At 47.0% G+C, this 24671-nt stretch overlaps 1 protein-coding gene across 2 annotated transcripts in view; it reads right to left on the reverse strand.

The window, feature by feature from the left end:
• Positions 1–24671, reverse strand: part of ELMO2 (engulfment and cell motility 2) — a 40051-nt gene that overhangs the window by 10913 nt on the left and 4467 nt on the right. Inside the window, exons 2-11 of one of the 2 annotated variants that reach the window (XM_025470298.3) lie at positions 16548–16675; positions 16206–16246; positions 15681–15753; positions 15274–15324; positions 11431–11612; positions 9759–9858; positions 8231–8382; positions 5344–5422; positions 4106–4141; positions 2053–2103 (exon numbers count right to left, since the gene is read on the reverse strand). In XM_025470298.3, coding sequence (XP_025326083.3) covers positions 2053–2103; positions 4106–4141; positions 5344–5422; positions 8231–8382; positions 9759–9858; positions 11431–11612; positions 15274–15324; positions 15681–15753; positions 16206–16246; positions 16548–16625 — 843 coding nt within the window. In that variant the 5' untranslated portion in view covers positions 16626–16675. The remainder of the gene's footprint in view (positions 1–2052; positions 2104–4105; positions 4142–5343; positions 5423–8230; positions 8383–9758; positions 9859–11430; positions 11613–15273; positions 15325–15680; positions 15754–16205; positions 16247–16547; positions 16676–24671) is intronic. The other variant, XM_035705575.2, reaches the window with a different exon arrangement.

Genomic DNA, 24671 nt, shown 5'->3' on the forward strand with positions numbered 1-24671 from the left:
GGTAATCACTCTGCCAGTAATGGCTTCCAGGAGTACAGCTCCAGTCTGAGGAGTCATGGTTTCAGACCTTTTACCTCAAGTCCTGTTTGACTGCCGAGCAATTCAAGGGCTACACTCTTGGGCTTGACTCCCTGAACTCCTGGGACTTCAGTGAGCATGCATTAACCATTTCAGTGCTGAGTCCTGACCTTGAATTGTCTTTTCTAGTAGAATCTTCACTTGTTCCAAGGTTTGTCCAGAAATGAGCTGAACTAATCCCATTGAGGTAAATAATAAGCCTCAAAAATGCATTCAATTTCCCTCAGAAGGGTACCTTCCCTCCCATACATGCAGAGGGTGGCACCTAAGACAGCTGCTCAGGTATGTGGACTAGCATGCATGGGGCCTGTGTGCTCTGTATCCCTCGGAGGCAGCAGGCTGGAGAGTCTGCTCAGGTCCCTCCTGCCTGACTGGCAGTGGGGCTCTGACTAGGGATACGGCCAGCAGGCAGGAGCTGGCTCTACAAGGTGAAGTGGGGGCTCTGTGTATTCAGAGTAGCCCATTGCTTGACTCTGCCAGTGCTCAGAGTGCCCTTCTTGAATTCTATCACTTTTGTATCCTGTTCACAGTAAAGTAACTACTGATGTGAGCGGGGTGCTTACCCAGGGCCAGGCACTCTGCTAAGCGCCGTATATATATAAGCTCCTTCAGGCCTCCCATCCAGATGAGCAAATCAAAGCAAATCAAAGTTAAGTGAATTGCTCAAGATCAAAGATTGGTTAATGGCAGAGTGGAGGAGGCTGGTGACTCTGAAGTTCATGCTCAGAATTATCAAGCTTTTCACACCTGACTTCTCATTTCTTTTCTTTTCTTTTTTTGAGACATCTTTTTTTTTTTAATTTATTCATGAGAGACAGAGAGAGAGAGAGAGAGAGAGAGAGAAGCAGAGACACAGGCAGAGGGAGAAGCAGGTTCCATGCAGGGAGCCCGACATGGGACTCGTTCCAGGTCTCCAGGATCACACCCTGGACTGAAGGTGGCGCTAAACCGCTGAGCCACGGGGGCTGCCCTGACTTCTCATTTCTCATTTTATTCCTTTCACTGTGGTCTCCTGGTTTTTCCCTTGGTTTTGACAACTGATAAAACGGCCCCCTTTTCCCCCCAGATCCTTGGCTCTCTTCAGCTTTTCCCACCCAAAGCCGGCTCTTTCCCACCCACATCCCTGTGTGGGGACAGGGAGTCAGCCCTTTCCAGATGCCTCCCTCCTCACCAGCTCCCATCTACTTTCCTCCCTCATACACACCCAGGAAACACGCACACCTGTTAGTGTGAGGTTTCTAAATGCCAATCTGGTTATGTCACCATCCTGATTAAACCCCCCCCCACTGCACTTGGGAAAAAGACTAAGGCCTTACTTGATCTGCTCTTTGCTGCTCTCCAGCCTCCAGCCAGGCACGCACTGGCTCCCTGCCTCACCCTCCACCCCACTGCATACTCCTAGGTCTGCAGAGGGAGCTTCAGCCTCACTTGCCCTCATTCCTCTAGAGGCTTCTTGACACCTCCTTCAAGGCAGGTCATGCTCCTCCTCCAGAAATCCCCCAGACTGTGAAGCTCTATGGAACCACTGACCACACAGAGATCTGGCCCCATCCCACTGGACTAGATCTTCAAGAGCAAACGCACTGTCTTAGTCAGCCCTCCACTAGTGTCCCACTCAGGTCTGACTGGTGTTAGCTGAATGAATTACTTTCCTCTTCTGTGCCTGTTTTAACACATTCCTTCTGGATAAAAAATGTTGGGAGTTGCAGGGCAACAAACAGTACAGCTCGCTGGCCTTAGTACCTCCTCAGAGACTGCAATTTCTGGTGGGCCAGCCTCCTGGAGACAGCTCTGCTTACAGAGGACTACAAGAAAAAGCTTTCCAGCTTACCAAGGGTTTATTAGCACCTATCGGTAGGTTCCTTTGAGTGCCCTCCCCACTCAACAGTAATTTCAATAATAATAATACGACTACAGTAACAGTAATAATTGCTCTCACTAGTGACAAAATACAGCTTTGTTCTGGGGACTTACATTCAGGATTATGGACCGAAGGTGCTTCTGTGCAAATGCATTGGCCATATCCTGTTGAGAAAAACAAGCAAATGTAAGGCAAGGTGGTAAGGCATCCAGCTGTGACAGCTGTCAAGCGAAAAGTGATATCAGGGCTCTGGGGCTTTTTCTCTTAAATGTTTTCTCCTTTCAAATGGAAAGTGGGCAAATGGAGAAAAAAAAAATCCAAAGACCACCAAACCTATTGTATACTCAGAAAAATTCCCTCATGCTTTTTTCTGGGAGTGCAAATCAACTCAAACAGGGTGACCCTCCCCAATGGCACAATCACCACATCATTTCCAAAGAGCAACAAAGACTGCTTCAGGACGAGACACTTGTGTCACAAGGATGCTGGGCAATGGACAATGTATACGGAGCACAGAGCAGCATGACGGTTCCCATGTACTGTTCCAGGTAGACACCCACCACCAAGGCTGGAAGGCACTCCTCCAACCCAAGGCGAGGGCTTTGGCCCCCTTCCCCCACCCCCGGCGCCACAACAGCTGGCAGAGTCAGGGGCGCAGATGCTCTTTTGAAACAGTAAGTAGTCCTTGATTCACTTCTGATTCTGGTTTGGAGAATAGAATGTTGGTGCTTTTGGGTAATTTCTCATAATAGGGCCATCTTTTTTATTATATTTTGTTCAGATTCTGACAGTAACACTATTTATTTAGCACACTCAGGAAATAAAGTATCCTACATAAATGAGTCTTCCAGGGAGCGAAGCTTCAAGGGTCCTTTCAGGACCTTATTTTGACCGGCCTTACGCATATTCTCTAAAAATATACTATAGACATTTATTTTTGAAGGGACTACAATGATTATAACTTCATCACTGCCAAGGACTCGGCTTCAGCAGAAGAGCGGTGTGCTATGACACTCTGCAGCCCCGAGGAGCTCTGAAATGTGAGGTTATTTTTCCCTAAACAGAATGGTCCCAAGGTTACTGTGCTTTTAATCTTTCTGACAGCTTTTCATAATTCTTCTGTCTCTTCCTTCCAATCTCGGCCATTGCTTCTTACCACGTTAATTAGTATGACTTCACTTTCTAAACTGCTGCCTTAATTTAATTTTATGGATAATTCTAAATCAATGGGCCTGAGGGAGCTGTCACACCTCTCCTGTGGAGCAGTATCTGTGAGCACTCTCATTTTTCTCAGAGCTAAAAGGCCCTTCCCTCTCACTTCTGCATTTCTAGCCATATTCCAAGTGGCTGACGCTACTGGGAACATTAAGTTTTACTTTGCATCCCCTGAGCACACACTGGCTGGCAGAGCAAAGGGGGGACACTTAGGGGGGTTTACAACAGTTGCTCGAAGATGGTAATCAACTAATGATCCAGGGTGAAGTCTCCAAAGCCTAGGAAGGTGGCCTAGAAACTCCTTTGGTAGCTATAGGAAGTCGGCTTGAGATTAAATCTTGCTGTGGACAACTCACAAAGTGGGTTGTATTGGGTAACTGACATTCGTCTACTGCTGGAATATAATGGCCTTAGACCAAAAGCTTCTCTGGGTGCTGGGGGAAAGCATTTACCCTCTTCATAGCCTCATAAAGCCAACCTCTAAAGCTCCTTCTAACCAAGAAACAAGCATGCAAATTCCCTTCTGACAACCATTTAAACTTTTTCAAATTCCTATGGTGTAGTACGCATCCGAAGCAACATGGATTTATTTTTACTCTTTGCCGTACCAAGCTGGGAGAAGATGCATCCGTCCTATTACCGAGATGAAAGTCTCAGGCTACTTCTGAATCTGATCTCCCCTGGCTGAACCACAAACTTACCTAAAGGCAGGTTACAAAGGAAAGACTGGGCAGATTCCCTAGGGCAGGCATCCCCTTAATCCTAGAAGTCCTAGCTGGAGATGCTGGTCTCCAGCACTTCCCTGAGCACTCTGATGTTTACAGCATACAACCTTTCCCTGGGTCTTGGAGTTCCATGAACACCTAGATCAGAGCATGAGATTATCGCCCAGCTCTGACCTCCCCACCTGGAAGAGAGCTGGGGCCCTTTCCACACGGCGGTGCTACTTACAGTGACAGGCAGGTCTAGAGGGTTAAGGTGCTTGTCCTGCCGGCAGAAAGCAAAAAGCACAGAGAGAAGCAGATGGAAGAATGAGCTTTCAGCTGATGTTCAAAACAGGACTGGGAAGGGAGAGATTAACAGAACAAAGCCATCCAAGAAAGACAAGGACAGACAGAACCATAGATGCTGCTGGTCCTCCCCCTGGAACCCACCAAGAGCTTGGTTCATGATCCCACATGAATTCCAACTTACAGAGCCCATGGCATTGACAGAGAACTTAAAAGTCTTTCTTCTATACACCACTTGGGCTTTTAACAGAGATATCCAGATTGTCATAGGTGGACGGGCCCTTAGAGATCATTTCCTCTGGCCCTTTCATTTATAGAAAGAGAAACAGAGACCCGAGAGGTTCAAGCACCTGCCCAGCAAGGAAAAGCACTTAGCCTGTGGGCCCTGGGCTCAGGTCAGTGGTCATTCTTCCGCCCGGCTGATTCCTGATTTCCTCATTTGTAAAACAGAGTTCTTATTTTCCCTTGTGACATCCCTGTGAAGCACACTGGGCATATGTTGCTGCTCCCATGGTACAGGTGAGGGAATCGGGCTTCGGAGAAGCAGAGCTGTCTGTATCGTGTCACACAGCTAATGGACAGGGGAAGAAAGCAGCTTAGAATCTGGGCCAGAGGGTCTTTATCCATGAAACTTCATGCCAAGTCCCCACACACTTGCTTCCTTAAGTCAAGATCTCATTTGTGCTGGTTTCCTTGAACTCAACAGTGATGCCTAGAGGGCCTCCTTCTCCCTTCTCGATCCTCTAGCCTGGGTCAGCTGCTAAGACCCAATTGGGCTCGTCATCTAGTTGCATATACAAGGTCTTTTTGGAAAGCAGCCACCCCTGCTTGTTTACCTATTGTCTGAGGCTATTTTGGCCGTAATGACAAGCTTAAACAACTGCCACACAGACCATAAGCCCACAGAGCAAGAAATATTTACTCTCAAGCCATTTGGAGGAAAAAGTTTTTGCAGGCCCCCGCTTGGCCCTAAGACCCACTGATTCCCCCTTCTAGATCTTCCCCAAGTCTTCCTTAGTAAGGCCACTCTGAGGGCCCTTGACACAGAGGGACGAGAGGAAGGACTCTTGAGGCAATGGCTGTATGTCTGCTGTCTGCACAACAGAGGGGAGGGTGGGTGGGAGACAATTCTTCTCCTGGAAGAGCCCAGATGAAAAGCTTGAAAAGGCAGCCACAGACCTGTCGCTTGTCCTCGGGAGCCTTCAGGAAAAGCGCGTTAATCAGTGCAATGGCGTAGGTCTGAATCTCCTGGTTGGAGCTGTGCCAGTGGAGAAAGAAGGCAGAGGGAGATTAGAGGACTGACCAGCAAGAGGACACTTAGGGGGGTTTACAACAGTTGCTCGAAGATGGTAATCAACTAATGATCCAGGGTGAAGTCTCCAAAGCCTGAAAAGTGGGCAACTCCACCAATAGCAATTTATCCAAAGACAGTAATCAGAGAGCTGGGTAAGATGTATTGGCAAAGCATTTCATTCAAGTACTGTTAAAAAAAGAAAGAAAGAAAGAATGGTAAACAATCCAAATGTCCATAGTCACAACTCTGTTTATATACATTAAAGTCCTAAATCATCATTAAAAATCACATACAGAGTAGAGGTTCTTCTTCCTGGATTCAGAGATGGTGTAGAGTGTCTGTAAACCCTAGAAATGGTGCAGAAATTATTCTGTGCAGTTGGTTGACTATGTGTTATTTTCTCCAAGGAGGTGAGAGTCTAGAACTGTTACTGGATTTTCAAAGGCATATGGGATGTAAAAGATTTAGAGCTACCCTTTTAGAAGAATCGTTATTTTTTTGAAAAATATTTTATTTATTCATTTGAGAGAGAGAGAGAGAGAGAAAGCACAAGTAGAGGGAGGGGCAGAGGGAGAGAGAGAGGGACAAATATGCTCCCCACTGAGCAGAGAGCCCAATGTAAGGCTTGATCCCAAGACCCTGGGATCATGACCTGAGCACATGCTTGAACAAGTGAGCCACCCAGGTGCCCCAAGAAGAATCTTATACATGGGAAAGGTTCAAGCCATTATACATGGTTTAATATTCCATTAAAAACAAAACAAAACAAAACAAAACAAGGTACACAGAGTATGTATGGTAAACTCTCAGTTCTGTTAAAAACATGCAGAGAAATAAATAAATAAATAAATAAATAAATAAATAAATAAATAAATAAATAAAAACATGCAGAGAAAAAACAACTAGCAGAGCAGTCAATTTAATGTGAACAGTGGTTGTGTCTGGAGGTAGGGAAATGGGCAAAGGGTTTACTCTTTGCTTTTCTATACTTTCAAAGTCTTCAACTATAAACTTATTTCATTTTAAAACAAATTAACTACAACCATTCTCTGGAATCTTATAACCCTGGCACTGGGCAAGATGCTTCTACCTGCCACACTGGGGGTACACACGGTGGCTTTCTTTTTAGATGGGCCAGTTGACGTCCTGGTCAGGTGAGAGGTGTCCTGGGGGGGGGGGGGGTCTCATGGAAGGCACTAAGTGTCCCAGCCCAAATAGAAGAGGCCAGAATTTCTAGTAACAGCAACAGGTTGAAAATATTCACAGACCGACCCCTGAGAAAAGCCATGCTTTTCATATCATCCTTGGGGACGCAACTGGGTCATTCCTGATTCAGAAACAAAGAAACAGAGGGATAAGTCTGCCGTCAGGAAAATCAGAACTCTCCATCTGGAGTTTATAATGTTCCCTTCACTTCAAACAATCTTTTTAGCTTTGGGGTATGAAAACAGAGACTGAAGAATTCCTTAGAAGTGACAAGGAGAAATCAGAGCTGCAAATTGTGCTTTCTTTTTACTTGGATTAGTTGTGCGAGGGGGAGGTATGGGTTGGGAGCAGAGTTGAGTGAAGACAAGGCTGCTATAAACAAGCAAAGCTGGGAGCTGTGGCTTCCCTGGGAACTGACAGGGCATTCTGTTGGCACCTGTCCATGTCCGAAATGCTAAAAGGGAGCAAGAGTCAGAAAGGAATCAACAGTATTACCATGTTGCTTTGGGGGTCCAGCCCCCTTAAATTGTATAGAAGGGTTAAAGTGAAGTGAAGAAAATGGAGAGGAGGGGAACAGTGCTCCAAAGGGTTCATCTGTTTTCTGGTTTTCCTGTCTGATAAAATGTTTTAAGATGTGATAAGCTTCTTAGTTGGTTCTTTGTGTTTTTTTGTGTGTGTGTTTTTTTTTTTTTTTTTTTTAAATAGGTCCTACATAGAGCTCAATGCCAGGCTTGAGCTCACAACCCTAAGATCAAGACCTGAGCAGAGATCAAGAGTCAGATGCTTAATGGACTGAGCTACCCAGGTGCCCCTGTGTTCAGCTTCTTAGAAAACAAACAAAAGCAAAGAACTCTTGAATTGTATACATATCCTGTACTGGCCATGATGCAAGATCTGTTATCTCCTTTGATCCTCACAAGTCTGAGTGGTGGAGAGGATTAACCCCAGTCTAGAGATGAGGAAACCAAGACCAGAGACCAGGTAACTTGCTAAAGGCAGAGATGTGGTTAGCATGCAAGAGAGCTGTGATCTGAATGGATAGCCTGAAGTCATACCCTATACAATATTTCTTGCTACCCCCCACAGCATACCGTTTGTCTGCTAAACGTTCATACAACAAATACTAATTGATTTCTAGTTAAATCAAGGCAGGGGACCCAAAAATGATTGGTCGCTCCTCCCAGAGAGTTCAAAATTTTAAATGGGAGATGAGTAATAAAAATAGAGAATTTTATATAATTATTACAGGTACAAACAGAGACTATTTGGCCCGTAGAGGAGAGAGCATCTAATTGTATGTGGTGCATGGTAGTGCAGGAAGGCTGGGAGAACTCTGCTTCATCCTGAGGGACAAGGAGTGCCATGAGGATTTTAGCGAGAGCATGACACGATTGGGTCCAGGTCATGGGAGCGTCCTGGCACTAGTGTGGAAGTAGTGATGAATGAGTGAGCAAGCAGACCGGTGGCATGGAACACAAGCAAAGGAGATGTACTGGAAATAAGAGGCGAGAAGGGAGGCTGAAATAAGAGGCGAGAAGGGAGGCTGGGGCAGGGTGTCTTACTCACACCTGGAGGTGAGAGATGAGCTGTCCCACGGTGATTTCCTCGGCGATCTTCTGGTACAGGCTCTGGCTGTTCAAGACCATGCTCTCCAGGATAGCCAGGGACCTCTGAAGGATTGACACGTCCACCATGGGCTGGCTCACATACCCTGCAATCTACAGCCAGCGAAGGTCAGATCAGTCAGGAAGCCCAGGGTCTGAGAGCACTGGGCGACTTGGGTTTCTGATTATCAGCTCATGAAGGGTTCCTCCAGGTGCGCTGCCTACATGGGGGCAGCTATCCCCATAAAGTCACTGGTACCTAGTGTAGAGCCACCCTGGCCAGTGTGCCAGGGTTTCCCAAGGCATGGACAACTCAATTTCAAACGACAGCATCCAGTCAACTGTGTTTCCTCAAAATCTAAAGGTTTAATCCTTTGTTTTCAAAATAAAGGTTCAGGCATGAAAAAGCTGAGTGTAGAAAGCAGAGGATCTTACTGAAACTGGGGTCTCCTTTTTTTTTTTTCCTGGGGTCTCCTTTTATCTCGACATACCCTTCTCCTGTCACATGTTCTGTCCCTGCATGCACACAGGACAGCAGAGGCTTGACAGGAAAACCTCAAAGTCTTGTGATCTAGTAATTTCCCATTATTCTCAACCCCCATTATAATGTCCCCGACACATGGTCATTTCACTTTTGTCTGAATATTTCCAGCATCAGGAGGTACCCAGTGGGGGATCCCTGGGTGGCGCAGCGGTTTGGCGCCTGCCTTTGGCCCAGGGCGCGATCCTGGAGACCCGGGATCGAATCCCACATCGGGCTCCCGGTGCATGGAGCCTGCTTCTCCCTCTGCCTGTGTCTCTGCCTCTCTCTCTCTCTCTGTGTGTGTGACTATCATAAATAAATAAAAAATAAAATAAAATAAAATAAAAAAATAAAAAATAAAAAAAAAAAAAGGAGGTACCCAGTGTCCCAAGCCAATGACAGCTCTGATTCTGTATCTGTGGATATATTACTCATTGAGTTTAGTCCAGTTTTTGGCATTGATGCCGCCTCTTCCTGTCGAAGAAAGGAGGGCAAAAGTAAAAGTGTCCCCTCCCACCCACCAAGTTTGATCTGACCATCCAAACAAGCTGCTTTGCAGGCTGCTTTGTCAACAGAAGGCAGACTTGTAAACCTAAGGTAAAAGGTGAACAAAATGAACATGTATAGCCAAAGAGAAGGGAGCTCTTGGGAAGTAGGTCAGAAGACTCAGGGCTGGTACTGATTGACTGGTTGGGATCATCTCAAGTCTCACTAATCATCCCATCCCGCTTTGGCCACAGTCAATTCTGAAAACCTGTTTCCATCTTCTCAGAGCAGGCCCTGACAGAACAGTGAAGGAACTCTTTCAGGATCCCAGGAAGACCAAGCATGAGGATGAAAAGTCAGGCCTTGGGGGATAGAAAGTTAACTCTCAGTAGGATGACTGTCTTGCTTGCATCTCTCCATAAACTGAGAGGACAACTGGCCACAGAGGGAGGAGAGGAAGATGGAATGCTGGAGGCCTCACCTGCTTAATGAAGGTGATTGAAACCATGTCCCAGGAGACAATGCCATGGTCCATGAGCTCTAGGAAGGCAGTCAAGGTGAATGCCAGCATCTCACTGTAGCTGAGACATAAGCAGAACACACACAAAATAATACAAAGATTCAAAACCGGGAACACAGGTGTGATGGCAGCCATAATGGAGATGGCTTTGAGCTTAAATGCCCCACAAGGGGTGGGTAGGCACAGCCATGAATAAGCACCTGTTTGCATCCCTCGCCAGGTGTGCAGCAGATTCTGTCCAGGTATACATCTCTGGGAAAAAAAGAGCTACCTGGGCACTGGCTCTCCTTCCCCATATCACCTCATCTAAACACAATCACTCATCCATTTCCCAAAACCAAAAAGGTATCAGACTTTTATCAACCCCAATACTTGGCAGGCGTATCCAAGGGAAATAACAGCCCACGTTCAAGGCCGAGAGGCAGCAGAGTATAGGACAAAGAGTACAAACCCCAGACCCGGGCTCCATTCCTGTTCAACCATTTACTAACTATGCAAATTTTATCTTTTCAAACTTCAAATTCCTCCTCTGTCAAACTGAGTTTATCTCACAGCATTAACATCACAGGGTTGTGGCGGCGGCAAGATGACAGTGTATGCAAAGCCCTGCTGCAGTGCTGATGGAGGATGGGGATTACCACGCCGTCTCTCCTGTGTCCCTTCTCTCTCTACATACAACCCTTTACACATCTGTACGGTGCTCTAGATTTAACAAACCTTATTCCCACTGGCAAGGCAGATTTGGACCCGTTAACAACACTCCTCATGGCGATACTCCAATATAAGCAGCATCTCCAGGTTAAAGAGGAGGAAACCAGGGCCAGTCTAATCCTGCACCCCTCAGAGATGGCAGAAGGCTGATGGCCACTGAAGGTTTCAGGAGGTCAGTGCAGCCGCAAAATCCAAGACTTAAACACCTGTGATTAGTTGCTTTGTTTGGCTGAAAATTTCAAAAGGTGGTCTATTGACTGAAGATTTCAGACTCCCCCTGTGCCAGCTGAGAGAGACAGAAAACCACCACTGGCCTAGACAGCTAACTAAACATCTGTTAATCATTCACAGCACAGTGTCCCGCTGCACTCATCTTAGCACTGGAGCACCACAGAGGTGTCCGCGGAGTATCGCAAAGTTCTGGAGCGATACTCCTGGGACCTCCTCCCTGTGAATATGGGTGGAAGGGAGATGGCGAACCCATGGTGAGCACGGAGGAAGCCCTGTGTGTGTGCGCGTGCATGTGCGTGTGCAGAAGTGGGAGGTGACTGGACAGGGACGAAGCAGGGGGACGATTAAGAATAGACAGATCTTTTCTGGTCAATAACATGGATAGTCCACTCACTAGCTTCCACCAGGCCAATCATTTTCCATAAATGTACAGATCTGTCACGACATGCCCTCTCTCTTCCTATACCCCCTCATTTCACTATGGCTTGGCATCTGTGAAGACCAACTAGACTACAAGATTCAGGACCACAAGAGAGAATTCCTCTTACAGACCCCAGTACTGGGCACACTGCTCTGTATATAGAAGGTGTTCAATAAATTCAGGTGACTCAGTGAATATGAGAAAAGGATCCCCTGCAGAATGAATGGAAGACTTCTGAAACTCCCCCAGTAAGAGCTCAGTAATACTCACTGGGACAAGAGCTTGGTTCCACTCTCCACAAGCCGTGTCAGCACGACGATGCCATCCATGTTGATGAACTCAGTGGCGAAGGTCACATCAGCAGAGAGCTTGGCCAGCTCTTTCATGGCATCCAGCCGGGTCTCCATGTTGGATGACTGGGTCCTCTCCATCAGCTGGCGTGCAGCCTGGGACTATGACACCAGGGACAAGATGTATGCCATCTGCTCCTTGTGGCAGGTTACTGCTCTGTGAGTAGCTCATAAAGGCTTTTCTGTGGACATCCAAGCCCGAGGCAGAACTACTTGTTCATGCTGTCTAGGAGTTGCTTAAAAAATGCTTGTTGGATCAATCATGGAATTACCATTGTGCCAAGACCAATCTGTAGTTACGTATATCCTTTCTGTAGTGCTCTGGTCTATGGATTACAGAAACTTCCCAGTGAAGGACTACAAAAGACCGGGAGACAATAGTCCACCACCTCCAGCAAGTCATAGAGAAAACAATACTGGCTCCACAGAGGGGAGTTTTCTATTAATTTAAGCCATTAGACAGTGGACCAGGTTGTCTCGACATAACGACCTCTCAGTCACTAAAAACAATCAAGGAGACTCAGGACAACTGGCTGTCAGAGATGCTTCACGAGGGATTCTTGCACTGGATGGAGAATTTAATCTGATGATCACCTTTAAAGTCCTTTTCAGGGACACCTGGGTGGCTCAATGGTTGAGCGTCTGTCTGCCTTTGGCTCAGGTTGTGATCCTGAGATCACAGGATCCTGGGATCAAGTCCTGCATCAGGCTCCCCATGTGGAGCCTGCTTCTCCCTCTGCCTATATCTCTGCCTCTCTCTGTCTCTCATGAATAAATAAAATCTTTAAAAAAAAGTAAAGTCCCTTTCAATCTGAAAATATAAGCCTGACAAGTTTTTTTTTTTTTTAACTTTCTCTGAAAGCCCATATCATGGTTCCTCGAACTGACAGTCCTAGGGAACCTTTAAGAACATCGAGGAGCCGGAAGCTTTTGAAATAGCTTTTTCAAAGTGATGACTGGTGACTCAACCTTCTCCTAGCACATGAACTTTTTCCAGCAGAATGCTTGCTTCCTTTCTACAAGCTCCAGCCACAAGCCCTCCCCTAGAGTCTGCCGGCCCTTCCTCTTGCGGAACTTCCTAGCTCTATAGCCAGTGCCCTGCAATCCACTTGCCTGCATCATTCTCTATTTTTTTGCGTGTTAATTAATATTCTCAGCTGGAATAGAAGAGCCTTGAGAGCAAAGTGCTCCTGTGGTCTTTATTTTTTCTTACAATGCTAAGCAAGTGATGGAATCCCAGCTCCTGCTGCTGGCCAAGGAGTCAGTCCTGTTCACCTCTCTCTGCTCCCCTCTGCCTCTCCTCTTTTTTTTATTACAAAGATGGCCCTATAGCAGCACATGGCTCTCAACACAGAAATCCTCCAGACTCCCCACAGTGGAGAAAATGCACACTGCGAGAAAAGGTCACAGGATAGAACAATTTGCAGAGCACTGGTCTGCATCACACTTAGAAACTTCCAACTCCAAATGTTAATTTTCCTCCCGAGACTGTGTTTCTGGGCCGCTGCCTCCTGCTCCAGAGAGATGTACTCCTGAGAAAGTCAACTACTCTGCGCAGGAGGTCTGTAAAATGCTTCAGTACAGCTACGGCTACAGCTATGAAAGCAACTCCCAGACTGTCATATTAAGCTAGCAGAGCTGATGCGGGCTGGGGGTGGAGGTGCGGGACGTAAGCCTTTAGGATGAGAAGAGTTCCGGAGAAGGGGGAAAGCAGAACTCGCTGGTAGGAATACTGGCCAGGAGTCAGGCAGCCCCGGGTTTGAAAGGCAGCTCTGCCATGTTTTTGTCTGTGTGACCAAGTGGCAAGTCATTTAACTCAAGCCTCAGTTTGCCCATCTGCTAAACGAGGCTATCGAGCACCCATCTCTTCAGGTGTCTGTCAAGATGAAATGATACAATATATGCGAAGCGCTTGGCCTTCTGGAACCGTTAGCTGTTACTACTCCACACTGCCCTTCCACTCAGATGAACCAGTCTCTCGCCTTGCCAGGAAAATGAGCGTCATCATGCCCTTAATTTTCTGGCAGCCTGGGATGCCTGGGTGGCTCAGCAGTTGAGCGTCTGCCTTTGGCTTGGGGTGTGATCCCGGAGTTCGGGGATCAAGTCCTGCATCGGGCTCCCTGCAGGACTTCTCTCTCTGCCTGTGTCTCTGCCTCTCTCTGTGTGTCTCTCATGAATAAATAAATAAATCTTAAAAAAAAATTTTTCTGGCAGCCCCTCCACCCCTAAGGGACCCCCATATCGATCATCCTCCTCTGGGACCAAATGGTCAAAAATCCCTCCACCTGGGCTTTGGGTTCCTCCTGTCCTGACCCAGGGAGGTCCTGTTTCATTAATTATCCCCCTTCCTGCACCATCAACCTTCCTCTCTTCCATCTTAACTTATTTTCAAAGATACAAAAAATTGCACCAGAAGTTAGCAACTATGAAGGGTCAGAGGAGGTGGGGAACTGGGTAGATGAGGGACGGGAGTGGGAGGGAGACCTTTTACTACATCTTTGCAAACTTTTTGATTTTTGAAACCCTTGAACGTTTTACCTCTTTCTAAAAAGTATTATCTTTTTGGCTTCACATCCCTGAGTTCCTGTCTTCTGCTGTCTACTTCCTTTGACAACCAAGCTTCCTGATAGTGCGGTAAAGTCGGGGACCTCACGCTGCCACCACTATAGTCTGGCTGCCACTTATCACCCCACCAAAACTGTCCTCACAGAAGTCGCCAGGGACTATGGACTTTCCGGATCAACAAACAGCTTTTCTGTTCTCAGTTTACTAGGTCTCAGCTCTCGGGCAGACCACACTTCCTCCATCCTCACACTCCCAGCCCTCTGGGCCTACGCCACACCCCCCTCTTGGTTTTCTCTCTGCCCTTCTGGTTGCTTCCTTTGTTACCTTTAAGGACCACTGAGGAAGGAATCAGGGAGTCACCTCAGATTCTCTCCTTTCCTTCCATATCCAGGCTATCACCATATCCCCAGATTTACCTCTGAATAGCTCTCACGCCCGTCCGCTCGTCTCCACTGCACTTGCCTTCATGGGCTGTTAACATCCTCATTAGCTTCTTAAAGATTCCTCCTACCACCAACCTTCTTTTTTTAGCCCATCTACCACACTGTCACTACAGGGATCTTCCTAAAATATACATCTAAACATAATGTACCTTCCTGCTTAAAATCTTTCAATGTCCCCATATTCCCTTCTGAATAAAGTCCAAACCCACGAGCAGGCCGTCTGGGACCCTTCCCCTGGTTGCTATAAGCCCTCTGCCATCTAGTACTCCAGCCTCCCAGAAACAAAGCACATGTCTCTGCTGGGGATACTTTCTTTTCTTCTTTCCCAGCGAATGCTCACTTATCCCTCAACATCTGTGCTAAGTGTCCCCTTCTCTGGGAAGGTTTTCTGGGAATCCTCAGGCTGAGCCAGGCAGTCCCTTTTCTGAGTCCCTACAGCTCCCTAAGCAACTGTCAGGATGCTTGAGAGAGGCCTTTGTGTGTTTACTTCTAACAATGTTGTGAGAGCAAAGAATGATTTTTGTTTTTAAAGTAATCTCTACACCCAATGTGGGGCTTGAACTCACAACTTTGAGATCAAGAGTCAGATGCAAAAAAAAAAAAAAAAAAAAAGAGTCAGATGCTCCACCAACTGAGTGCCCTCAAAGATTGACTTTTTAAGCTCTGTAGTCTTGGTTTCTAGAAGAGTCTGGCCCATGGTGGGTGCTCATTTTTGTGTTAAACAAATGTACTCCAAAGGAGAGCCAAATACCTACCGGGGAGATAGCCAGCTGTAAGATGGTCCCATTCTTAATATCACTGCGCGTCTAGATAACAAAGAAGAAAAAGAATAAGATAAAATATTAAAATTGTGTAAGCCAGCTGAATCAACAAGAGCTTGCTGTCTTTTACAGTAATTATAACTGAGCCTCTTCAGTCAGGACTCCTGTGTGCTTCTTGCCCAAGAACTTCTCAGAACACTTCCACGCACCCCCAAGCCCTCAGGCACCCCGAGCCCTCAGAAGGAGAAGACATGGCTTTCCAGCCACTAGAGGCAGGGCTGTTGCGCCCCCATCTGCCTGGGAGGCAGCTCTTCCTCAGTAAACAGAAGCTGCTTGCATGTCAGCAAGGCAGGCAGCACCACCTCCTCCCTTGGATCTGACTCTGCCCCTCCCGCACTGACCTGCTCCGTGATGTAGAGCTGGGGGCCATCTGCGTAACGGAGGGTATAATACTCTGGGTTCGGCAACGACCACCTATGTAAGAAACACACCATGCAGACATCTGACTCTTCTGCCGGGCCTGGCTAGAAGCTGCAGATGTATTAATAATTTCCAGCAGAGTTGCCTAAGGGATTGGGCGGCCTTTTTGGAGGATGGGGGAAACCCAAAGCTTCAGCCTGAGATGCTGACAAAACCACCGGCTCAGCTTTGTGTATCGACTGGTACCGCAAAAGGTGGTCCACACAATTCAGCATGGGCCTAACACCCCATCAGGGCCTCAGGCAGGGCATTCCTCGGCTTACTGGGGGTGGGGGTGGGGGGTGGAGATTTCTACAAGGTCTTAGGGATGTCCTCCTCAGCTATACTTCCTTTGTAAGACAATGATCTCCCAGGATCCAGCTAACTGGAGATTTCTTTCAAGGTCTGACAACATCCCGTTAGTTGTTAGCCTACCATTGTGCAGAATGAGGGCTGCTTCTACTCACCCATCACAAACTTCCTTGATGATGGATGCCAGAGGCCGTTTCTGAAAGACAGAGAGAGAGAGATCCTTCATCTACAACCACATGCAACTCACACCCAGGTTTTGAGGAGGGGTTGCCAAGCAGGATCAGTCCAGGACCTGTACATGAACTGCCTCCCAGAAGCTTCTGTTGAAGAGGAAGCCTCTCCCAAGTCAGGGGACTGACCTTCTGCCACGGGGAGGGACAGGCCTTGATAATCCTGTAGCTAGCTCTTCCTCCTCATGCTAAAGGTCCCCACCCCTGAAGACAACCCTGCCACATACTTCCCAGATCCTGCTTCTGCTTCTCATTGCAGGAGCTTACCTGGTCGATTTCAAGGAGCTGAGCATTAGCACCTGGCCACTCAATGGCTACTTTGACAATGTCTGATGGTGGTGGCATTGTTCCCAGTGGGACCTACTTCTCCAAGAAACACAAACAGACACAGCCGCCTAGAGCAAAAGAATCAGAAAGAAGAAAAGAGAGAGTTTGCCTTCATTTTTCACTCGTTAGATATTTTTGAGAATCAGAAGACAGTGTCCAAAGTAACATATGGAACTACTTGGTTGGAATTTTTCTACATCACACCATACCCTCTCCTTGGGCTTTTTGTCTCTGGAGATTAAATCGACAAGTAGAAATGGGACAGACCTATCCATCAACTGCAGATCTGCCAGTAGCAAGATCTGCCAGCATGACACTTCGGTCTAAGGGTCAGGAGGACTGGGCCGCAGAAGAATGAATTTACTGCAAATTCCTGTCTTGGGACCTTGGGAGGGAGAAGCATATGCTCTGAGACAGATAAGAATAGCCAGAGCCTTTTCTTGGTTGGGTGGTTAGCTGACGGAGCCAGCCCACTTGTGTTCTGCAGCCATCCTAGGAAGATCCTAGTGTCAGCAGGGCCCGGCCACATGCTCTCTCGCCTCCTCCCTAGTTACTGCTGCCACTCCTTCCCCCTCAAAGGACACAATGTGGAGCCTCCTCTGTGTGGGATGACGCAGAGTTCAGAAAATGGGGAAGAGAACTGGGACAGGAAATGCTATTTTAGTCCCTATTGCCAAGGGCAAGGGCTGCTGGAGCTCAAGCGTAGGGAGGTGAGGACAGCCTCACACAAAGGCCCCTCTATAGGAGGACGAAGCTTCGGAAGTACCTCTGACCCTCTCCCCGTTTGTCTCCCAAATAAAGGAAAATAAATCATTTTGAACAGGTCTGGAAGATGGGCCCATGTGACCAGTATCCTAGGCAACTCTGCTAGCTTAGTGATATTCCAAGCAGCAGCTAAAGCATCCTCTCTCCAAGGTCTGATGAAGGCAAGTCACTCCACTGATGGATTATTTCCATGTATATTTACATTCCTTGCCTACAGGTTCAGGAGAGGCCTCTCTCTTAATGAAAAAGACCTTTCTCCTACATCTGCCAGGCTTGGCCACTCACCCGCAATTCATGCTTCGCTAATGGAGACCGCCTGGCTCTCCCGGAACATGCAGCATAGCTGTTGCTAAGCTGTTATTCGTGTATGCTATCAACTTTTAGGCCCAAACACAGATGTCAGTTCTCGCAGCCTTGTGAGCATAAACCCCTCTGGTGAAAGGGGTAAAAGTTCCTCTCCCTACACACTCACGAGTCTCAGTAAGAGGGGAGCTTTCATAACCATTTCCGGATCAGGGTGGGGTGCTCCGGAAGTCAGGTGTCAACAATACCAGCATTTCCAGCACATGACAACGCACAGATGGTTTTCTAAGTGCTTTCACTGATTCTGCTGAGCCCTCCCAGCAGCCTCCTGAAGTAGGCGGAATCAGATTATTACCTCCGAAATGACACAGCTAGAGCTCAGACGTCAGGTTAAAGTGCCCCAGTTCAACCAGCTCATGGGTAGGTAAGGGGACAGAACTTGGGGCTGACTTTGGCCCATGCTCTTCCCTTCTCCCCTGAGCCAGCCTGAATTTCTGTTCATTGGAACTAAATCAAGCCTAAGGAAGTAGTGGAGTGGGGGGCAGCTGGCCTGATGGCCCCTAAAGCTTCCACAACCTCTGCGGCTCCAAGCAGAATGTCCCACATGTGATGTTCATGTGCCTAGACACACAACGAACCTATGGAAAGAAACTGTTCCCATTTAGATTATCTCCTGGTTGAAAGGTGACACAGCAAAGCAGGGGTGGGACCATGACTCTCCTAAGGCAGGCATCCTTAACCTTACTGGTAAATGTGCCATAATTAGGAGGTATGACTGTACAGTTGTGAGATCACTTTTTAAAACTGATAGAATTTACATACAAAACACACAGAACACATATATATGTGTGTATAAATATATAAAATAGAAATACATCTCTCTGCAACCACCACCCAAAACAAGACTTTGAACATTTCTATCACCCTAGAAAATCTCCTTCTACCTCCTTCCAGTCAATCCCCCACCTTGCAGCCCTCTAAGAGGCAACTTCTGCCTTACTTCTCTCACCATACATAAATGTTCTGTTTTTGCACTTTATATACATGGAGCTGCATAGGATGGCTTCTAGGACCATTTGTTATTTAGTTCTTCTTTAAGATAAGTAGGTGCTACAGGTGCAAGAGAAAGAGCCCTGGGCTGGGAAGACTGGCCTGCTGAAGAAGTAGCTGGATTTGGACCTGATGGACTCAGGACCCAGTCACAGTCCCAATCCCAGGGGTCTGGGCGAAGTGGATGTGTCCCTTTCACCCAAATTTCTACTGTGGGATATGAATATTGAACTAAAGCACGTGTAGAGTGCCTCCTAAGTTTAAAAGGCCATGATTCTAAAGCAGAATTTACAAATCCAAATGAAGAGTATACCCACTTCAAAATCCACATCCAAAGAAACTACACCTTTATTTTGATGGTGCTACTAAGAAACAATCGTATTTGTTAGAACTCTGGATACTGTCTTTGGAGACAATGAAGCAAAAGCTCATTATTTGGCAGTTCCACTTTACTCTGACCCCACTTGGCATTTCCTGGGTTGACTGTTTCTTTTCTTTATTAAACTTTGCCCTGAGTGATTCTTGGCGGTTTCAAAAATTCATATCCATTTTACAGCATGGAGATTTGCAACCGCCAGGACGATCCAAGAGATACTATGAGCTCCTATTCTCAGCGACTCTGCCCTTTCTCACACAGGGCAGGCTGTCCATTTATGTTGAATGACACTCTCTCGAACCATGCCCCAGCTGGTGAGACCCAAGTGAACACTCAATCTAAGCAGGACAAATCCAATTCTTTCTATTAAATTTAAAGACACAGGCTGAGGAAATTGGATGACTAGGGGCCCTGGAGCAGAAAGCTCATAGTTCGGGATCCCTGGGTGGCGCAGCGGTTTGGCGCCTGCCTTTGGCCCAGGGCGCGATCCTGGAGACCCGGGATCGAATCCCACATCAGGCTCCGGTGCATGGAGCCTGCTTCTCCCTCTGCCTATGTCTCTTCCCCCCTCTCTCTCTCTCTCTGTGACTATCATAAATAAATAAAAATTAAAAAAAAAAAAAAAAGCTCATAGTTCAATTCGGAGCAGGTACCATGGCAAGGTAAAGCCACCAGCAAGCCAAAAATACCAAGAAGCAAAAACCAAGAGCCTTTCAGAGGAAGCTATACTGCAGGAAGAATCCAGAAATGTGTAGATAAGTGGAGGCCAGAAACCAGAAACCACAAAGTCCCAAAAAGAGATGGAAAAGCCTGATGACTTCCCAGATTCCATGGCTCCAACTCCTACACTTGGGGTGCCTGAAATTCCCCCGGATCCTGCCAAAAAAAAACCTCCTTTATATGGAACTAGCCTGCTTTTCTGTTCACTGCAATGAAAAGGCCTATGACTAAGTTTGACCCCAAGCTTTGGAGGAACTCTGATATGGGGGTCTGCACAGACAGCTGCGTAACAGGTATATGATAATGACAGTGAGCAGGTCCTTAATGAACACCAGCTCAATTAATGAAGAGTGAGACCCTCTTAGATAAGTTTGGTGTGTTTAAAATAGATCAGTTATATAAGCGACTTTATAGTAATCATGTTGTATATAATAGTATGGGTAGACAACCTCTTTATAGTTGATCACTAATTTCTTTTAAGATTTTATTCATTTATTTATTTATTTATTTATTTATTTATTTATTTATTTATTTAATTTATGATAGTCACACGGAGAGAGAGAGAGAGAGAGAGAGAGGCAGAGACACAGGCAGAGGGAGAAGCAGGCTCCATGCACCGGGAGCCCGACGTGGGATTCGATCCCGGGTCTCCAGGATTGCGCCCTGGGCCAAAGGCAGGCGCCAAACCGCTGCGCCACCCAGGGATCCCAAGATTTTATTTATTTAAGTATTTATTTATACCAGGGGTGGGGCGGGGGAGGAGCAGAGGGAGAGGCACAAGCAAACTCCCCACTGAGCACAGGGCTCAATTCCACAACCCTGAGATCACAACCTAGGCAGAAACCAGAGTCAGTTGCTTAACCAACTGAGCCACCCGGGCTCCCCGGATATTCCACTTCTATAGCATTTTACAGCTGATGCTCAAGGAACCTTGAAAATCATCCCTACTTTACAGATGAGACAACTGAAGTTCAGATGGGTTGAGAAGCTTGTCGTCCACAGGGCTCCTTCCCACGCCTCCTCTCCCTCCATAAAAAAGAAATCAGATCAGAACTGGATCTCAAGGCTGAGTCATTTGGACTTCAAAGTTAGTTCTTTCCCCTCTACTTAATACTTCTTCAATGCTGATGACATTAGCTAACTATTACATGGTGCTAATGTCCTATTCTAAGGGCTTTACATATATTGATTCATTTAATCCACACAGCAACCCTATGTGATATATTTTTACTCCCCATTTAACAGATTAGACAACAAAGCACAGAGAAATGAAGTCCAATGCTCAGTGTCACACAGCTAATAATAATAATTAGATCCTGGGTAGTCTGATGCTGTTGGAAAGCCAGGTGAAAAGCAGGTAGTGCTGTCTGTGGCCCCCAGCAGGTGCTCGGAGAATTCTGATTTGCTGAACCAGAAGCTAAAGCACACTGCAGCTAAGAGACCTGCAGAACAAGAGCTCACTGTTCCAATAGGGAGTGGTTCCTCACTGTCTAGAGGAGATCCACACCTCCCCACATGCTATTCAGTTCCTTTCCACCTAGCCAGATCTTCCCAGACTGCTTGCTGTTTCTATGAGGCAGGCCGTGTTCTTCCATTTCTTCTGGCCCTCTGCATGTCCCCTTCCTCCCCTGGACTGTCAAAAGAGCTCCTATTCGGGCAGCCTGGGTGTCTCAACGGTTAGCTGCCACCTTCAGCCCACGGTGTGATCCTGGAGACCTGGGATTGTGTCCTGCGTCAGCTCCCTGCAATGGAGCCTGCTTCTCCTTCTGCCTGTGTCTCTGCCTCTCTCTCTCTCTCCTCTGTTTCTCATGAATAAATAAATAAAATCCTAAAAAAAAAAAAAAAAAAAGAGCTCCTATTCAAACATCAAAGCCCAGCTCAGATGTCATTTCCTTCCCCACCTTTCCCAAGCAAGATAAAATAGGATGGGGCCGCTGTGTTCTCATAACATTCTGTTCCAACCTCTAGAAGGGCTACTGTGTGACTCCATTGTAGGTATTAGTACTATCATACTTACTGTTATGATAGTTACGTATTTATACATCTCTCTTCTTCACTAGTTCCTCCTCCACGGCAGGTATGCCCTGTAGCCCACTAACCTAACACAGCACCTAGCATACAGTTATGGTTTGGTAAGCACCAGTGTCTATGCAAATCCATCACCTCTAGCTTCCTCAACTCCTATGAACAGGGCTGCCTCTGAATGGAAAGGGACTAGCGTGAATTGTTCTGGTTGTTTGGGGTTCCCTCCACGTCCCACCACCTTCCAACTTCATGGTAGTTCCACTGTTGAGTTAGTTGTCATCTCTAACGTTAGAAGGTGTCTCACCAGAAAACCAGGGTTAGTGCTCCTTACTCTACTGAAAAGAAAAGGACGAGTATCCTTCTGCTTTTCTCTCTGTAGATGTGTCAGGAGATGGGAGAGTAGGAGCAGTCAGGGTCTCCCGAGCACATTCCTGGATGAAGGGTCTCCTTGTGGGAACTCCTTCAGTACTTGCTTGCTTACTCTTCATTTTCATTTTAGAAAGGAAGTGGAAATTAGGTCGAAGCAATTCAATAACATTGCAAAACTCTGAGGGTTATAAATAGCCTCTTGCTCTGGCCGCTCAGTGGTGCTCTTGAGTTCAACAGCAAATAGCCAGGCCAGAATAAGGGAACTGTGGTTCACATCCAGGCCCAGGGGGTGGAGAAGTGATACCCCTCTTCTAGATGAAACAGCTCACCATCCCTTACCTCCCACCCCCTTTAAAGCATTGCAGACATCAAGCTGGCTGGGAAAACTCAAAATGCCATCAACAGGAGAGAGGTACGCATTTGATCTGAGGAAGGTAATTCTGTAAGGCAGGAGAATGAAAGCACACATTTTCAAAAGCAAAGCTGGGGAAACGAGAGAAATAGTAACATTGGTGTCTCCAATGGAACATTCTCTAAGTGGCCTCCAAAAGTGTGTTTCTAAAATCAACACCGTTACAAAAGGCCCCGTGGAGCTTTATCAATCATCACCCATGCAGTGACTGCTTTGGAGTTTGGAGCAGAACTGACGGCAGGGTGGCACAGCCCATCTGAAGAAAGGAAGTGAAAGAGGATCCCTTCCCTCTAGTAAGGTATTCAGAATGAAGATGCCTGGTTTCCAGCTCCTCTTCTCCCCTGTTCTCTGCTCTTTTAAGGATAAGGATTGACATGTGCTTTTTTTGTTCTCTTCTTTTGCTTTTGATTCAGTTGGGGTGGGGGGGCGGGCAGTGTGGGTGAGTCTGGTTTGTTTCCTGCAAGAGTCCACCATACCAGGAAGGGAACTAGAGGTCACACCTTCTTTCTAATCGAAACCACAATCTCACTCGAGGCTCTCCCTCTGAAATCTTCTCATCTGAAGAGTGACTCAACTTCCCTTAGTTCGGACTGCTGAATGAGGATGAACTCTCAGGTTCAGAGGAGAGGAACTGGGTTGGCAGAGATTCAGGTTCTGCTGCGTACTGCTAGAAACGCTGAGGACCTTCACGCCAACAGCAGCTGCTGTTTCTTTTTGTAAAAATATGCTGGACACCAGACTTACCCAAAAGCCACTAAGTTGGAGCCAAAGCACAATGAGGAAGGCTATGGGAACTGGGAAACTGTTTGGGCTTCTTCCCCTAAGGATCACCTAGGTCTCCTCTTACCCTGTATAGAAACCCTCTGCAGGGTTTGTCTATGTATAGAACAGAGTTTAAACTCCCTAGCAGGGCATTCAGCTGACCCCAGTTCCTCATGGCTCTGCAAGGTGGAACTGCCTTTCAGACTCTCCCGTGTAGATGCTAGTATGTTGCACCAGACCATCTTGTTCCCTCAAACATCATGCTCTTCTGAGTCTGTGCTTTTGCTTGAGCCATTACACCTTCCACCTTAGCCAACTGGCAAACTTCTAGTCATCCTCCAAGGCCCAGCTCATACAACCACTCATCCATGTGGCCTTCCTAGTCTTCTTGCCTCAGGTGGAATTAAATGCACCCTCTTCTGAGCTCCCAGTTGTTATTAGTACAAACCTTCACAGTCCCACTGACTTGTAATCCTCTGCGTGGTCTCTTCTCTTTCTACTAAAGTGTGAACTGCACTCCAGCAGCATCAGCAGCTTCTGGGAGTCTATAGTCATGAAGGATCACCCAGTCAATCAGAATCTGCCTTCCAACAGGACCCTTAGGGGGTTCACATGCATGTTTAAGTCTGAGAAGCAGACTTCTAGACCAGTGGTTCTTTTCTTTTTTTTTTTTTAAGATTTTATTTATTTACTCATGAGACACACAGAGAGAGAGAGAGAGGCAGAGACACAGGCAGAAGGAGAAGCAGGCCCCATGCAGGGAGCTGGACATGGAACTCGATTCTGGGTCTCCAGGATCATGCCCTGGACTGAAGGCGGCGCTAAACCGCTGAGCCACCCAGGCTGCCCAAGACCAGTAGTTCTTAACTCTGGTTACAACCAGAGTTGTACATCATCGATGCCCACCCCATGTCACTGAAGCCCCTCCCCACCCAAGTGATCCTAATGGTGGTTAGGGCTGAGAACTACAGCCAACAGGACTGTTAGCCATCTGAGAGCAGGGACTCATCCAGCCTGTGTCTCGTCCCCTGCCCATTCTTCCCCAAAGTCTGTAGTACAATACCCAGCACAGTGCTGTGCCTGCAGAATTCCACACTAAAAATACCCTCCATGAGACACCTAGGTGGCTTACTCAGTTAAGTGTCCAATTCTTGATGTCAGCTCTGGTCATGGTCCCAGATCTGTGAGATTGAGCCCCATGCTGGGCTCCGCACTGGGCATGGAGCCTGCTTAAGATTCTCTCTCTCCCTCTGCCCCGCCCCCAGCTCTCTCTCTTAAAAAA

Source organism: Canis lupus, chromosome 24 (assembly GCF_003254725.2).
Source record: "Canis lupus dingo isolate Sandy chromosome 24, ASM325472v2, whole genome shotgun sequence".
In the NCBI taxonomy this organism is placed as follows: Eukaryota; Metazoa; Chordata; class Mammalia; order Carnivora; family Canidae; genus Canis; species Canis lupus.